We start from the raw sequence: 17,874 nt of genomic DNA, 5'->3' as shown, positions 1-17,874 counted from the left end.
CCTCTACAATTTTCATACTTAACATGTGGCATTCTATTAAAAATTGCCAGGCAGGTCAAGAGCTGGTTAACAAACACACAAACAAGACCAAAAACCAATGGAAAGAAAATGCAATAGAAATAGACCCACAGAAGCTCTAGCTATTGTAATGATCAGAAAGACATTTAAAATACCTAGGACTGGAAGTTCCCATTGTGATTCAGCAGCAACAAGCCAGACTAGTATCCATGAGGATACAGGTTCAACCCCGGCCTCGCTCAGTGGGTTAAAGATCTGGTGTTGCCGTGAAGGTCGGAGACACAGCTCAGATGCTGGTGTTGCTGTGGCTGTGGTGTAGGCCAGCAGCTGCAGTTCCAGTTTGATCCCTAGCCTAGGAACTTCCACATGCTGCAGGTGTGCCCCTAAAAAGCAAAAAAAAAAAAAAAAAAAGCTAGGACTAGGACTGATGCTCAAGAATGTATTGGCAAACGTGGAGAAAAATAAAAAGATGGAATACCTCTCCAAATGAGTTAAATTTTATTATTTTTTTTTAAGGCCATATCCACACCATATAGAAGTTCCCAGGCTAGGGGTCAAATTAGAGCTGCATCTGCCAGCCTATGCCACAGCCACAGCAAAGCAGGATCTGAGCCGCATCTGTGACCTAGACCGCAGCTCACAGCAACTCTGGATCCCCAACCCAGTGATCAGGGCCAGGGATAGAACCCGTGTCCTCATGGATATTAGTCAGGTTTGTTACTGCTGAGCCACAATGGGAACTCCTAAATTTTATGAAAAAATTTTTTTCTTACAGCTGCACCTGTGGGATATGGAAGTTCTCAGGCTAAGGGCAAAATCAGAGCTGCACTTGTTGGCCTATACCAACAGCCATAGCAACACAGGATATGAGCTGCATCTGTGACCTACACAAAAGCTTGCAGCAAGGCAGAATCCTTAACCCACTCAGCAAGGCCAGGGATCATACTCACATTCTCTTGGAGACTATGTTGGGTTCTTAGCCCACTGATCCACAAGGGACACTCCTAAATTTACTTTTTTTAAAATCCCATGAACATCCTAGAGCTTGGAAATACAATGATCAACATTAAGAACTGAACATATTTAAGATAAGATTTAAATAGTGAATAGAAACTATAAAGACTCATGCACAAAGAGGCAAAATATAGGAAATATAGATGATAAACTATGAAAAATTCTGACATAATTGAAGTCTTAAAAGGAAAAGAAAGATAAGAAGAGATAGTGATCAAGATTTATCTAAAATGGAGAAAAGACATCAAGCTACCAGTTCAAAGAACTATATGAGTGGCACTCATCCCACCCATGAACCCAAATGGGATGAACACAAAGATAATCATATCTAGACACAAAACAGGAAAACGGTTGAAAACTAACCCCCCCAAACAAACAACAAAAACTAAAAGGAGCCAGAGGAAAAAAGACATTACTTTCCCAAGAAATAACAAAGGAATGATGAAACCAGAGGACATCTAAAAAGTGCTGGGAAAAACTTGCTAAACTAGAATGGTATACCCAGCAAAAATATGAAGGATAAAACGAAGTTTACAGGCAAACAAAAATGGAGAGAACTTGTTACCAGCAGACTTGCTTGGAACAAAGGAATTATTCAAACAGAGAGAAAAAATTCCACTCATAAGCATACAAATACATATTGGAAGAGGAACATAAAGGAACATCTAATGAATATTGACTGTACAATGATAACATCTTTTAAAAAAGTTTTATCGAAGTATAGTTAATTTACAAGGTGTGATTATTTCTGCTGTACAGCAAAGTGACCCAGTCATATATACACACAAATCCATTCTCTCTCGCAGACTCTTTTCCCACTCAGATTATCACAGAATACTGGGTAGAGTTCTCTGTCCTATATAGCAGGTCCTGGTTGGCCAATCATTCCACATACCTCAGTGTGCATATGCTAATCCCAAATCCCTAGTTTATCCCTCCCAATAAAATCTCATGTGCTTTAAAAATATACGCACAATTAAAATACAAGACAACCAATAAACACAAAAGGGGAAGGGGTTATGTGGAGACACAATACTATCCTAAAGTCTTAGTACTTGGGGGGAAGTGTTGAAAGTAATCATTTAAAATGGAGTGTAATAAATCAATTGAGACTATTGTAATCCCTAAGACTTCTTAAAAGTGTAAAATTAATAAGCTAATAAAGGAGGTAAACGGTATACTTAAATCAAAAGAAGGCAAGAAACAAGAGAATTACGGATATAAAGTAAACGGGCAAAGAAAATAATAGTAAGATGGCAGGTAAAAATCTAAACACAGCATTAATTATACTAAATGTAAATGGACTAAAAATTTTTCCTGTTGAAACAGGGATAGAGCAACGTTCCAATTTCAGGCTTGACTGGACTCTGCATAAAAGGTAGTTAACAGATAGAACTGAAAAGGCAGGGATTCTTAAAGCTAACTATGGAAGGGGGAAGAACTTTGAGCTGCTAGCCCTGCAGGGCTGAATTCTGAGTAAGCTGGAGCCCAGAAAGGCTGCCCTTTCACTACCTTAATCTGTCTTTCTGCAAACCTTTTATTTTAAGAAGACCGCCAGAATGTGTCATTAAGTTATGCAAATGTAAAGCAAAGACTCTCAATGGAAGCAGTTTGAAAAGCTAAACTGTGCTTTGTTGTTGCAAATTGTTTTAAATTCTTGCCACTGTGGGATTAAACTCCAGTTTAGTCTTTTCACAGGAGTGGCTCAGGCTAGTTTTCTTTTGAATTATCCAAAAACAAACACAACTCATCTCTGTATTATTTTTCTTCTGAAGACCGCATGCTAGTCACGTGAATAACTTTTCTTTCTATTAATATGATTTTATTTGTCCTCTCTGGGAAATAAAAACCTTAATTTATTCTTCTAAAAGATCATTTCCCCAACTCCTCTTGCTGTATTGCAAATATTTACAAATATTTTTCGTTTTACCCGAGTCTAATCCATCTAGGACAGAAAATATCCTTCATATTTTTCTATCCCTAAATTTCCATCCTAATGTAGGAATGTGGCTTGACAGTAGGTGATGAAGGGTGATTCAGTAAATCTTATCACACCACACCTGTTATCGTTGCCACTGCTAAGACATCAAATTGAAAAATATTGTTTTTATGTTATTGAATGATCTAGACAGTCTATGGTATAGGCTAAGGATTACAGTGGAGAAAAACTATGGAGATAGGAAAGTATAGGTTGAGGCATAAACAAGGCAGGCTTGATTTGGGGATGGAAATCCTCTCTTTCTCTTTTTTAGTTGTGCCCTTGGCATGTGCAAGTTCCTGGGTCAGAGATTGAAACTGAGACACAGCCGTGACAATGCCAGGTCTTTAACTCGCTCAGCCACCAGGAAACCCCTCACTCCCACCTCTTTCTTAGCGGGCTGAAATAATGTTCACCCACCAGTAACATTTTTTGGAGTCTGTACTGCTTGTACAAACTCGGTGCCACTGGCGATGCAAAGAGGCATCCTAGAAGAGAACATATCTGGGAATGCATTCATCAAAGGTGTAGAAAGGCCACACAACAAGCGCCCTGCGAAGAGTGCAAACGGTCGACCTAGAGAAGTTCATAAAAGGAAGTAAACACGAAAGTTAAGGTAGTGAGTGAGGGGATGGACTTTAAAAGTTAGGGCTGAGATAAAAGGAGGAGGTGCTGGGGAGGACCGTCTAGCAGGGGGGCACAAGGCAGATAAAAAGGACCAGTGGCAGGAAAACGCTTCCACACGAAGTCCTCACGCATTTTGCATGTCATTTACTGCCCTTCCAGTGAAGGCAGGGAAATGACTCAATCTCTGCCTCAGGAGTTTCAACTAAATGAAAGACAAAGAAACATCCATGCAGCCAGTATTGGACAGACAGGCCATGAAAGGTGCCCGTTCGTAGTTCAGCCATAAATTCTGACAAGAGCAATTCTGCGAAGGGCAGCAGCAGAAGACAGGCGACGGAATGAGACACTTCGAGGCTCCAAACTCAGATGTGTGCCACCCAACAGCTGTGTGACCTTTTGCGAGTCTCAGTCCCGAGCCTACGTGGTTCTTCACAAAAATGGCTCAACAAAAAGTCCAACAAGTCTCTCCGAGTGGGAATGAGGTCATTCTGATGAGAGGGCCCCGTAAGGTGTCCAACTTTCTGTCCTTCTCCCCTCTCATCGCACCTGCTCTTTCTCCTGCAAAGGGCTGAGGCGTGTGGGGAGAAGGAGACGGGAAGGAACGGTGAGGGCAGGCGGCCCTTCCCCGCCCTCCGCCCAGCTCCAGACCTCAGGCTCCGGGAGGCGCGGGGGGAGCGGGGCGCGGACATCGCGCTGCGGAGGGAGGCTCGGTGGCTGTAAACACGGGCGCCATCAGAGTTCAGATCCTACCGGATTTCCGCGCCGCACTGAAGCCTCCCCACCCGGGCGCTGCCCTCAGCTTCCCCAGCTGTGTAATGGGGAGACAGCAGCTTCTTCGCCCGGGTATCCGCCCGGCCGAACCTCGCAACGAGGGCGAGCTGGAGCCCCCGGCCGCAGGCCTCCAGCCCCTCCAGTCCTCCTCCCACTTTGGCTTTGGCCTTTTGTACCGGCCCCACGTGACCGGCCAGGCTGGCTCTTCCCTTCTGCCCCGCCCCGCCCTCCGGCCCTTCCCGGCTCTCGGCCCAGATCTTCCCGCTCCTCGGCCGCCCCCCTCCCGTGCGGCCCCTCCCTCCCCCTCCCCCTCGCCTCCCTCCCGGGCTGTTCCCGCGCCCTCCCCCAGGCAGCCGTTCCCTCGCGACGTTTCCCCTCCCCCCGCGGCTGTTCCGCCGCCTCGCCTCCCCTCCCCCCGGCCGGAGCTCACTGTCTCCAAGATGGCGGCCGTGTCAGTTTGGGGCATCTCCGCGGTCCGGCCCGGGGCCCCGGGAACCCGGCGCTCTCCGCCCCCGGTAAGTAGCCGAGGGGCCGCCCCCGGCCGCCCCCGGGCGTCGAGCCCGAGGCCGAGCCGCTCCGGGGCTCGCCCCGCCGCCTCGCGGGGCCGGTGGCCGCTGCAGGCCCCGCCGCGGCCTGTGCCGCCTCCCGCTGCTCTGCGCCAGGCCTCGGGCTGGGGCGCCGCGGCCGCCCCCTCGCGCCCGGCCGGCGCCCGGCGCCCGGCTCCCGGGTCCCCCGCCCCGCGGCCCGCGCGGCGCCCGCCGCCTCCGCGAGCCGAGCCGGGGAGCTGGGAGCCGGCAGCGGGAGGGGGCGGCGGCGGCCGCCCAGGCCGCGGAGCCTCGGGCGGGCCGTGCGGCGTCCGGCTTTCCCTCGGGGCGCGCCCACCGGCCCGGCCCCTGCGCCGGCCGCCCGCCCGCCGCCCGGCCCGCGCCTCCCCACCGCCCGCGCTCCCGGCGCTCGCTCTCGGCCCGGGCGGCCGCGCGGCGCGGAGGTGACAGGCGGCCGTGTTGTGGTGCCGAGGGCGCACGTGCGGCGGTGTGTCTGCCCGGCTGTCAGCCCCAGCGCCGGGGGCGGACGGCGGGCGGCTGTCAGCGCGGACCTGCCGGGCCCGCCCGCGCGCCGCCGCCCGGGACCCGGCCTCTGTGCGGCCGAGGCTTCGGAGGAGCTGGGAGCGCAGAGGTGCCGCTCTAACTCTTTCACGTGATTTCATTGTTAACTTACTCCTCGGGTTCTGTTCCCTTCTGCTGGGAGCCGCCAGCTCCCGGTTGGCGAGCCGCGGGCTGGTGCCGCTTCAAGTTTGTAAAGTTTCTCGCTCTTTAAAAAGAGAGCGCGAATCCGTGTTTGGGGGTGGGGGATGGAGGCCGGGCCAGGACTGTCGGAAGCGAGTTGAGCTTTCTCTTCAGCCGCCGGTGTACTTTCCGAGAGTTAAAGTTCAAGTCTGCAGGCGCTTTACTTTTGCAGACCTGGAGATGCGTTCGGAGCCCGGCCGGAGAGACAATGAGTGACTGTCATTCATTCTCTTGCCTGTGAGCTTCATCAGTTAGGACGGGCCCTGCTTCTTCAACTCGGCCGAAGCTGCTCATTTAGTTCAGCGTTACTGTCTCCATAATGAACTTTTTTGGAGGAGTAATACTATGATTTCTGACCTCTCGAAACTCTCACCAAAATGAAGCCTAGTGTTCTCAGGGGGCTTCTTTTCAGTCAGTTAATTTAAAAAAGTCTGGGCTCGGGTTTGAATGTTTACCTCGGCCTTTTCTTTCTTATCAGAGTTGATAGTACTATCAGTTTCCTCGTATCTGTTAGTTTTCCTTTTGATTTTGATGTCACTCTTAAGAGTAATTGCTCCGGGAGCCATTTTTCTAGCATTGTTTATGTTATAATGTAAATGCTCCTCACAATAAGAGAAGTTCTCAAAAACGTTTAGGTCAAGTTAAATCTGTTTTTGGAAGCAAAGGCGGTATTAGAGTCAGCATTCATTATTTCGATGATTTTAAAAAGATTGGCCTCTGCCAGATTGTTTTGTCTGAGAGAATATTGACTTTGATCCTGAAGAGGCAACGTATGTGTACTTGTGTTTCTGTTTTATTCATTAATGTTCCTTCCAGGACAGCAATCCTGAATCTTTATGAGCTCTACTCTTTAGACTCCAGACCGGCAATACATTTTTTTTTTTTTCTGTACTGTATATTTGATATGCGGTTTGTGCATTTGAACCCAGTGATTCTGGGCCTTTCTCATTTCTAGTTTATCTGTAGATTGGTTATGAACGTTTTGACAGTTGTTGGACTCCAGCATATTGAATGTTACTTGGAGAAGCTATCAGCATGTAATTCTTAAAGTTTGAATGAAGTTGGATTATTTTGAAATTCTTTAAACACTTTTACACTTGACCATTTTCACTGTTTTCATTGGGAATGTTTAAAGTGATATTGTACATAAAATACGAACTTGGTTTGCATTAATTGTACTTGTTTCTTTTAATTTATGAAATAATTAAATTTTCCTTCTTGGTTTTTCTGCCTATCTTATGGACTATTTTCATCCAAATCTGAATATCTAGAATTTTGCAAGATGAAAGATGCACTCTTACTTTCATTGCAGGATTCTTTCTACTAAAGAATACTTGTTGAAGTGCGGACTAGTTTCTGGGGGAAAGATGTCAAGGAAGAGTTTCAGTTCATTGCCTGGTGAGCAGAGATGTGGAGTGCAGAGTAACCGCAACCCCTCTGGTTAGTTGTAGCCTAAGGTCATCCATAGTACATTCCTTATTGTATCCTAGTTATTCATCTTCTTTTTCTTTTCTTTGTTATCCCAGTGGTTTCCATACATGATTGTTTTGGAATGTTGATAGAGACATGTTGAAACTCCTACAGGTGCTTAGTGAACACTTGCTATTTGAGTGCTTTGAAGACTGGGGTGTTTCTTTGAGTTTTAGCTTATTTATAATTTTTTGTTGTAATTGTCTTTCAGGCATAAGATGCACAGTTTTCTGCTGGGAATGAGATATTCTTGAGTTCTTACAACTTTATGAAGAAACCCATGTGTGGTGCTATTGAGAAATTTGTTGGGAAGTTTGAAGACATTACAAATAACAGATTGTTTTGGTTTCTGAAGTGAAAGTGGGAAGGCAGTCTATTTTGTGAAAGGAGGAAGGACTCAGGCCAGAAAACTTGTATGCTATGGTTAACTGGTTCCCAGCCTTCGGGAATGTTGTTTTCCATGGTGTAAAACTTGCTCAGCATCAGGATAAGGGATAACGACTCTATGGATATACAGAATCCTTCACCATGGTAAAACTCGCTAACCCGCTGTATACGGAGTGGATTTTGGAGGCCATCAAAAAAGTGAAGAAGCAAAAACAGCGTCCTTCAGAAGAAAGGATATGCAATGCAGTGTCTTCATCCCATGGCTTGGATCGTAAAACTGTTTTAGAACAATTGGAGTTGAGTGTCAAAGATGGAACAATTTTGAAAGTCTCAAATAAAGGACTCAATTCCTATAAAGATCCTGATAATCCTGGGCGAATAGCACTTCCTAAACCTCGAAACCATGGAAAATTGGATAATAAACAAAACGTAGACTGGAATAAACTGATCAAGCGGGCAGTTGAGGGCTTGGCGGAGTCCGATGGCTCAACTTTGAAAAGCATCGAACGTTTTTTGAAAGGTCAGAAGGATGTGTCTGCATCATTTGGAGGCGGTGCTGCCTCTGGCTTTCACCAGCAGTTACGATTGGCTATTAAACGTGCCGTTGGCCACGGCAGACTCCTTAAAGATGGACCCCTTTATCGGCTCAACACTAAAGCAACCAGTGTGGATGGGAAAGAGAGTTGTGAGTCTCTTTCCTCTTTACCTCCAGTGTCACTCCTTCCACATGAAAAGGATAAGGTAAGAATGGCATATGCATCAGTGTTCACAGAGCTCATGGTAATGGCATATTATGAAGCCACATTTCTAGGAAGTGAAATAGAAGTTCCATTTGGTGTTTGGGAACTTTTGTGGAATGGTTAACTCCTGTTTTTTTATTGGTGAGTCCTAGGTGTGAGAGTGCAATAGATGCTAATTGTTCTGATACTTTGAGTATTTGATGCCTAAGACTCAAAGTGTATTGATCTAGAGGAACATATTTGGACTAGAATTAAAAAGTAGCATACAACTTTAAAACTGTTCATAAAAGTTCTTATTCTACCTTACTGCTGAAGTTGATGAGCAGCCAAATGCTGGAGGCTCTGAGAACCTGTCTTCTTTATTTTTTCCGTTTTGTTGTAGATTATTAGACAGGAATGAGACTAATTCTCCTGACCATAGAAGTGGCTAAGCAGATTTAGCAGTCCTTATTTCTGCTGTTTGCAGTCTTTTTGTCGCATATTATATTTGCATATGGTGAAGTCTTGAGTGTTATTATTTATGACAGGTGTAGTAACTGCTATGAGTCAGGAGTACAGTATCCTGTAAAATTCTGGGGAGTTGGGAGTCTTGACACACAAATGTACCGTACTGTATTGTGTTTTTTTTGCTGTTATTTTGTACAGCTGGAAGTATGCTGTCTTAACAGTCACTTCTGGCCCTTACATAGACATTTGTGGATGAGGAGAGTTTTGTTAGTAGCTCCTTTTTACATTGACTTGGTGTCAGCTGTGAATTTATTTCAGATGCTCCAAATTGTAGTTCTGTGGAGAGTAGTAATACTTCAAGTTGTTGCACATCTTAGTGTCCACCCATAAAATAGTCTTCGTTTTGCTTAAGATTATGGAGGCTACTTCTAGGGTGTTAAGATTGTAAAGTTAACATTGAATGAACTTTAAAATATTTGAGATTTGACTTAAATTCATTGCAGCTAATAACCCACCAGGAGATTTTTGTTTAAATAGCAATTGAAAATTAAGGTTTTTTTCTTTTTCTTTTTGGATAAAGTTTTTAGAGAAGTATTTTAGGGTTAAATTTTCCCTGTGAACTTTGAAATAGAAGCATTATCTTACTGCCGTTACCCTTGAAATGATTCTAATGGAGTCATGAATTGATGGACAATCCATTCATAAAATGGTTCTGTGTTATTGGACCATTTATTAAGGGTGTAGTATTAAAAATTCAAGGTGGACAGGTAACTGAAATACATTATTTTGCAGTTTAGTGCTATAAGAGTTCTTATCTGTACAAGTAAGAACTGTTTCTTGATCACATATGGCTGAAATTAAATATAATGATTGATTTCAACAACTGTTATCAAATGATCTACTGGTTCACTGCATGGAAATAGGAAATAATTTATAGTTTAGAATGAATTCTGTGAATTGAATATTATAAATTCTTGTTGGAATACTTGGTTGCTTGTATTTATTATAATTTCCCTTACTTGAATTTAATATTTATTTATTTAAGGGCCGCACTGGCAGTATAGGGAAGTTCCCAGGCTAGGAGTCCAGTTGGAGCTGCAGCTGCCAGCCTACGCCACAGCAATGATAGATCTCAGCTACATCTGCAGCCTTGCACTGGATCCTTATCTCTCTGAATGAGGCCAGGAATTGAACCCGAATCCTCATGGATTCTAGTTGGGTTCTTAACCTGTTGAGCCACAATGGGAGCTCCCAATATTTTAGTATTTAAAAATATTAGCCATGCATTAAAATGTCAGTTGTGCTTTTTTTTTCTTTTAGCTTTTTAGGGCTACTCTCTTGGCATATGCAAGTTCCCAGGCAAGGGTTCGAATCGGAGTTGTCGAATGTGCTGCCCTGTGCCACAGCCACAGCAATGCAGGATCCAAGCCAGGTCTGTGACCTATACCAAAGCTCATAGCAACACCATATCTCTGAACCACTGAGCGAGGCCAGGGATCGAACCTGCATCTACATGGATACTAGTCAGATTTGTTTCTACTGCGCCACAGCAGGAACTCCAGTTGTGCGTATTTTTTAAAGGTAGCAGTATAGTATAGTGTAGGACAAATCTAAGCCCTGTCACCCTAGGATTTTACTTTTGGAAAGGACTTTTTGATCTAATCCAACAATCCTTATTTTGCGGCTGAGCCTGAGACCTCTGCGTTAAGCTGTTTAACCCAGTAGATATCTGCTGGTTTGCTTTGGTTAGCGATCTCTCTTTGGTTACGTAACTTTAGTGTATAGTATACAGTGTTGTTAACCAGAGTAACTAAATTTGGAGTATACTTTTGGGAAAATTGAGTTTTGTTGAGTAGACTTTAATGAGTTTGTCCTGGGTTGATTGGGAATGAATTTCATGATAATATCTGTGAAATTAGAGTTGATGAGGTCTGCTATATGCTTTCAAATGGCGTCTTATTTTCAGTGGTACATATTCTGAGTGACTTTACCCAAAGATACAAAAAGCTCACATTAAACATAACACAGTGAACTCAATGGTATTATTCTTCCCATGAACAAATCTGTTCCTCTTACTGTATTTAACTACTTTCCTATTTTCTAAAAAACTATTCAACTGATTGATTCGCTATAGTGAAATGTAATAGTCTCAAAAAAGTTATCCATAGTATATTCGATAGTTTTGGAGAAAGGAAAGTGTAGACCAGAAGTAGTTTCACTTTTAGGCATTAATTAATTCAGCAGATAGTTCTTGAGCACCTACTGTGTGTCTGGCACTCTGCTTGTGGAACTGCAATGGTATTAACTGCTCTGTATTGCACATGTATCTTTCTGTCTGCTCAGCTGTAGGGTAAGAAATAAAGTTCATGGACTATATGGATTGGCCTGAGTAAGTTCCTCTTTATTTTCTTCCATATCAGTTCTAATGCTTATTTATTTATTTTGTGTGTGATATTATTAACCTTTGGAAAGAACTGTAAGATTTTCAGCACCACTGGAATGGTTTTTGTTTTGCCCTTCTTGATGAGATAGCTGTATAGAAATATTTTTAAGAGTTTTTGTGAAGACACTTGAACTTAAGTGTGTTTTCACATTGATAAATAGGAGAATCTGGAGACACTGTGATTTAAAAGTTTTATGCATGTTGTGAGGGAAATTTCTGTCTAGCTTTAGGTTGTGGCAGTTAACCTAATGTTTATACTATGTGCCAGGTGTTACTTTAGAGCTGTACATATATTAACTCATTTAATCCTCATACGATTCAATGAGATAGGGACTGTTATTTTACAGATGAAGAAACTGAGGCGTAAAAGAGGTTCAGTAACTTGTCCCAGTCACAAAGGTATTAGGTGACAGAGCTAGGTTTTGAATTTGGGTAGTCTGGCTCCAGAGTCTTTGTAAGAGGGTTACCTGCTGTCTCTTGGGGGTTGTTTCCTATAATACCTGTCACTGTAGTAAAATGCTCAATTGTAAATGTTCTTGGTGTTGACTTCAAGGCAAATTCTCTTAATTTTGAAAGGACATGTCCCACTTCTACCTTTACTGTTTGCATTCCTTTTTTCTCTTTCCGTTGTAGAATGCTGAAATTGATTTTTTTTGGGGTTTTTTTTTTTTGCGATTTCTTGGGCCATTCCCGCGGCCTATGGAGGTTCCCAGGCTAGGGGTCCAATCGGAGCTGTAGCCACCAGCCTGTGCCAGAGCCACAGCAACTCAGGATTCGAGCTGCGACCTACACCACAGCTCACGGCAACGCCGGATCCTTAACCCACTGAGCAAGGCCAGGGATCGAACCCACAACCTCATGGTTCTTAGTCGGATTCGTTAACCACTGAGCCATGGCGGGAACTCCTGAAATTGATTTTGAGCCTGGGGTAAGAATGTATCAGAAACCAAAGATTATGAATAATCTAGCTGCATGTATCTGAAGTCCTCACATTTAAAAAATAGCTTGTCTGGAGTTCCCGTCATGGCTCATCGGTTAACGAAACTGACTAGGAACCATGAGGTTGAGGGTTCGATCCCTGGCCTTGCTCAGTGGGTTAAGGATCCGGGTGTTGCTGTGAGCTGTGGTATAGGTCACAGACACGGCTAGGATCCCAAGTTGCTGTGGCTCTGGTGTAGGCTGGTGGCTACAGCTCCGATTGGACCCCTAGCCTGGGAACCTCCATATGCTGTGGGTGTGGCCCTAGAAAAACAAAAAATAATAATAATAAATAAAAAATAGTTTGTCGATGGACATTTAGGTTGTTTCCATATCTTGGCTATTGTGAGTAGTGCTGCAATACAGAAAAGAAACTCATGGACACGGAGAACAAACTTGTGGTTGCCAAAGAGGAGAGGGAGGGAGTGGGATGGATTGGGACTTTGGGGTTAGTAGATGCAATCTATTGCCTTTGGAATGGATAAGCAATGAGATCCTGCTCTGTAGCACTGGGAATTATGTGTAGTCACTTTTGATGGAGCATGATAATGTGAGAAAAATATGTATACATGTGTGTGTAACTGGGTCACCTTGCTGTACAGTAGAAAATGGGCAGAACACTGTAAACCAGCTATAATGGAAAAAATAAAAATTCTTATAAATGAGAAAAAAAAAAATAGTTTCGGAGTTCCCGTTGTGGCTCGGGGTAGCTAACCTGACTAGTAACCATGAGGTTTCAGGTTTGGTCCCTGGCCTCGCTCAGTGGGTGAAGAACTCGGCGTTGCTGTGAGCTGTGGTGTAGGTGGCAGACTCAGCTCGGATCCCGTATTGCTGTGGCTGTGGTGTAGGCTGGCAGCTGCAGCTCTGATTCAACCCCTAGCCTGGGAACTTCCATATGCTGCTGGTGCGACTTTAAAAAAATAACTAACCTAAACTAAAACATATTTTGGTCTGTGTGACTTTTTTTCTTAAATATATTTTCCGTGTTTATTAATTTTCACTTTAGATGTCACTGAAATCTTCTGATTTGTAGTTTGGGTTTGGTGGCTGTAATAGAGTGCTTTCATTTGGGACAAAATGTTGCCTTTCCTTGAATTGTGGTATATAGGTGAGGGTGATAGTGAAGTTGTTAACAACTTCCTCCTTGTAAATTTCTTTCTGAAATACAGATATTACTGAAATGTAATTGGATTGTTTATTTAGTCATTTTCAGCAAGCATTTTAGGTGCCTACCATAAATAGTACATTTAGGATTCAGGTCCTGTTGGGGATTAGGACAGACAGCATAGAAATGTGAAGTACCTTTTGAATCCCCTTTTTAGTTTATGAAATGTAAGTTTTAGTTTTTTACAGTCACTTTTTTAAGGTATTGTGAATCTGTAAGAATGAGTTGTTTGCTGGGTGAGGCTTATTATTATTTGTGATTGTAATGGTCCATTAAAAGAATTACTTTGGACACTGAGGCCTGGAAGGATCGTTTCCCTTTGAGGAATAATTTTCACCTTCATTTCAAATTTCTGGGTTCATTTTACACACTCATGTTGCTAGTCCAGAAAACTATACTCTAATGGCAATCAGCCCAATCAGGAAAATGTTGTTAGTCTGTGGAATATTATGGACCAGTATATTTTGCTGAAGCATTCTGGTTGGAAAGGGAAGAGAAGATCTTGTAACTAAAGTTACTGTATAAGTTATTCTCTAGCTAGGTGACTTGGAGCAGAAAGATCAAATCACTAGTCTTCTAATATGTTATATCTCAACTCAGTAAACTCCTTAAGAGTCCAGATTGTTTTGTGTTACTGGAATTTGGCATTTTAAATTCATAGAATAAATAGGGCTTTGACAGGAACTTTTTTTTTTTAAATGGCTACACCTGTGGCATTTAGCAGTTCCCTGGCCAGGGTTTGAGTCTGAGTTGCAGCTGTGCGACATGCCTGATCCTTTAACTCACTGCACTGGGCTGGGAATAGAACCTGTGCCTTGGCAGCAACCTGACCACTGCAGTCAGGTTCTTAACCTACTATGCCCTAGTGGGAATTGCCAGGAAACTGATTTTTGATGGAGAGGTGCTAATTAGTATGGAAATATGTTTTTTTAAGTTATGAAGAGTTAAGAATGATAGTTTTGATTTAGCTCTTTGGAAATGGCTTTTATTGTAAAATTGTTTCATATTTCATATGTTAAAAAGTTTTATATTTTAGGAGTTCCCTTCCTGGCTCAGTGGCAACAAACCTGACTAGTATCCATGAGGACCTGGGTTCGATCCCTGGCCTTGCTCAGTGGGTTAAGGATCCAGCATTGCCATGAACTGTAGCTCAGATCCTAAGTTGCTGTGGCTATGGTGTAGGCCAGCACCTACAAATGTGATTCGACTTTTAGCCTGGGCACTTCCACATGGGGCAGATTCAGTCCTAAAAAAAAAAAAAAGACAAAAGACAAAAAAATGTTTTACATTTTATATTTTAGAACAGCGGTATGGTGAAATTGCTTATAAATGTAAACTTAGTAATGTCATTTTCAGATATTTTGTTGCTATGATACTTTACAGTAATTGTCCACGCTGTTTAATTCAGGGATGTTTTGACTACTTGGCCAAATGATTATTTTAAAAAAACGCACATACACACCAAAAAACTGGAAAGCAAGAGATGTTACAAAAAAGTTGAGAAGTGGAAAAAGTTCTCAATTTAAAAAGTGAAGTGGAAAAAGTTCTCAATTTAAAATCCTTATTAGAGAGCATATAAGCAGGTGTATTTTATAGTATAATTATTGGGAAACTCTAAGTTGAAAGTTTTAGTTCTTACATTGTGGGGAAGAGAATGGAGTATACTGCCAACTATATATCAGTCTTTAAGTAAAGAAGGATTATTTTAGGGAACATTATCCCAACCATATGTAGCTGACTTTAGTTTTCAAGTAATGGGAAGGACATAGTGACATGAATAATCTAGTTTTGTAAGGTCATCCAATCTGCAACTAATTCATCTTAATAATTATATTTTTGTACATTATAATTAATTACCTTAATTATATTACAATAATTATGCATTTCTTACACACCATTGTTTGTAGCATTTTTTAATAACTCTTAAATGTCCTGGGTCCTGAGGAGAAGCTGGCTAGAAATAAAAATTTGTTAATAACAAGTCATTGCAGTGGATAAAGTATAAATGTGGTTAGAAAATTGACTTTGTCTCAGTAGACTTGTTCTTAATTAAAAAAAAACACAGACGTTTAATAATAATTCCGCCAGAGAAATGTTTGTAATGCAGTATTTGTTTAAATCCAATCAGTTATACAGCTATTTTTTTTTTTTTTTTGTCTTCAGGTTAGCCTGTGAGCTCTGTGTTTTGGTAATTTTCAGTCCATGACACACACTGAAAGAAAACTTGAGCTACTAACGCAACCTTTGATTTAGCCATTGCTAATCAAAATTTCTATACCCAGCCAATGCACACAACCTAACATTTTTCTTACATTTACAGTTGTTAGCACTTTACTCTTTCTTGGGCTGACTTATAGTAAATTAATGAAATCAGGGGGAAAATTAATGAAGACATCATATACTACAAATTGCTTCGGGAATTAGAGATCTAGATGCTCTAATCTCTTTCTTTGCCCTGTATCAGGAGACCAAGGGAATGGAAGCAGTTGCTTATACAAACCTATTAATAGCTAGCATTTGTTAAGGCCTAACAATGTTGGGAACTGTACTTTCTTACTGAAGTCTCAAAAGAACTTAACATGGTTCAGTTTTATAGGCATAATATATTTATATAATAGCTATTTAATAATACAAATTTTTGTTATGGCTTCTCATAAAACACCAAATGGAAAACGAATTATCTTTCTTCTTAATCTGCTGCCTGTTTTTATTCAGTTCATCCGGACACATGGACCAGCACTTTTGTACATTACACTTACTGTTAATACTGTGAAAGTGAATAGATAACACAAACTGTTTGATGAATCTGGGAAGAAAAATATTCTTTCATTCCAGGCCTCTTGAGGTTGTAAGAATCTCCTTCACAGATATTTTTTTCCTTTCTAGTTAGAATATAGGAGAAAGCATTTTTACACTGACATGATTCTTAGCTAATGTAAGAGGACTTGACTCTGGGTGCCAAGTTTGCTAAGTTAAACTAGAATTGAAAGATTTTTTTTTTTTCTAGTGAACTGGGAACTATTTCTTAAAATTATAATAATGAGTACTTTCATGCTCTAATTAAAAATTTTTTAAATAACCAAATATATGTTACGTATAGGAATTAATAAAGAGGCTCATTCTGATAAAGTTGTTTACCAATTGGCTACTCAGGGGTGGAGTCAGTTCACAAAGGATCTGTCTGCAGCAGATGAATCAAACCTGTAGCGAGTTCGCCCTTCTGCTTCTCCCAGCTGGAGTAGGATTAGGACTCATTCAGCTACAGCTGGTTCCCAGGCAAATCTAGGCTGCTGCTTCTGTTTTTTTTTTTTCCTTTGACAGGAAAGTCATAGTTCTCAACAGATGGCTTTCATCAGCACTGTACATAACTCTGTAAATTCAAGTCCAAAGAATTACTTGCTGCTTCATTAGGGAACAGGTGAAGAAACAGTTCATAGTTTGCACTATTTGGTTTAGGGTTGAAATTAAGCACAGAGATTATAGGAGTGTAGCATTTAGGTTCGCACTATGCCATGATGGGTCAAAATAGTTTTTAACTGCTAGCAATGAAAGAAAAATATAACAAAAAAATCAGTCTGGTTGACTGTAGTGTTAAGTAAGGTATGCTTTTCGATTAAGGTATATTTTATATATTTATATTTTCTGTATTATATATTATTACATTTATATATTTTACATTAATATTTTATATTAAAGTCTTTTTGATTAAGGTGTATTATTTTTACTTCAGATTCTGTTATAATTACAAGGTATAGATAAATACCTGGAAAAAAAAGAATAGAGTCATCTACATTTTGTAGAATTTTGAGCAATCTCAGATAACAGTGATTCTAATCTTGTTTCACAAATAGAGAAACTGATGGCCAAAGAGATTTAATTGTCTTGTTTAATGTCACACAGCAGGTTAATCACATCTGAGAGAAGTGGTTGGCCCTTCTTGATTCTGTAGGTTTTTTCTTTTCATTAGGCTGTGCTACTGCTTTATATTATTAGAAAGTAATGAGTGTAAAATCTCTTCCTTAATGGAAACCATAGGATAAACCCTGGTGTAGAGAATTTTGGTGGTTTTCACAAACCACAAATATGTAAATCTACTTCTTTCGATGTTTGAAGATAGCTGTACACTCTAGAAGATGGAAGCCATTTTATTATTATTATTTTTTTTTGGACTAAAGAAGATTTATTAATTCCCTGAAATTGAATGCAGAATGTTGTTTGAATTGTATTTATTATTATTTTTAAGACTGCTTGCTTATAACCCAAATTAGAGGACTTAGAAAGTTTTCTTATGGGCAAGCTAAATACAAGAAGAAGAACATGTTAAACTACCTCAGTGCTGGGGGAAAAAGTGTTCCTTGAGTTTTGGAAGAAAAAAAAAAAAGAGTCCACTTACAATTAAGTCTGATTTTCAGAAAGTGTGCAAAGCAGATGTCTGAGTGATTTGGGTAATTGGTTCGAACTTAAAAGTATTTAAGACTGAGATGGGAAGGTGTAAATAAGTGTATTAATTAATGAAATAATTCTCATTAAAGGCATTAAATATAGGTGGC

At 41.3% G+C, this 17,874-nt stretch overlaps 1 protein-coding gene across 16 annotated transcripts in view; it reads left to right on the top strand.

The window, feature by feature from the left end:
• The first annotated feature begins 4,836 nt into the window (after window positions 1-4,836).
• The window catches only part of KAT6A (lysine acetyltransferase 6A), a 107,643-nt gene continuing 94,605 nt past the window's right edge, over window positions 4,837-17,874 (top strand). For 12 of the 16 annotated variants that reach the window (XM_085004292.1, XM_085004291.1, XM_085004285.1 and 9 more), the window contains exons 1-2: window positions 4,837-4,923; window positions 7,376-8,292. In XM_085004292.1, the coding sequence (XP_084860418.1) occupies window positions 7,693-8,292 (600 nt within the window). In that variant the 5' untranslated portion in view covers window positions 4,837-4,923; window positions 7,376-7,692. Of the gene's footprint in view, window positions 4,924-7,006; window positions 7,135-7,375; window positions 8,293-17,874 lie in introns of all 16 variants that reach the window. The other 4 variants (XM_085004290.1, XM_085004288.1, XM_085004282.1 and 1 more) reach the window with 1 other exon arrangement.

Source organism: Sus scrofa, chromosome 17 (assembly GCF_054392235.1).
Source record: "Sus scrofa isolate SSC_HxYL_T2T_F1_AM1 chromosome 17, Sscrofa_HxYL_maternal_Yorkshire_Landrace_v2.0, whole genome shotgun sequence".
Lineage (NCBI taxonomy): Eukaryota > Metazoa > Chordata > Mammalia > Artiodactyla > Suidae > Sus > Sus scrofa.
Note: the sequence above shows the minus strand (reverse complement) of the source record. Positions and strands in the feature narration are given on the sequence as shown.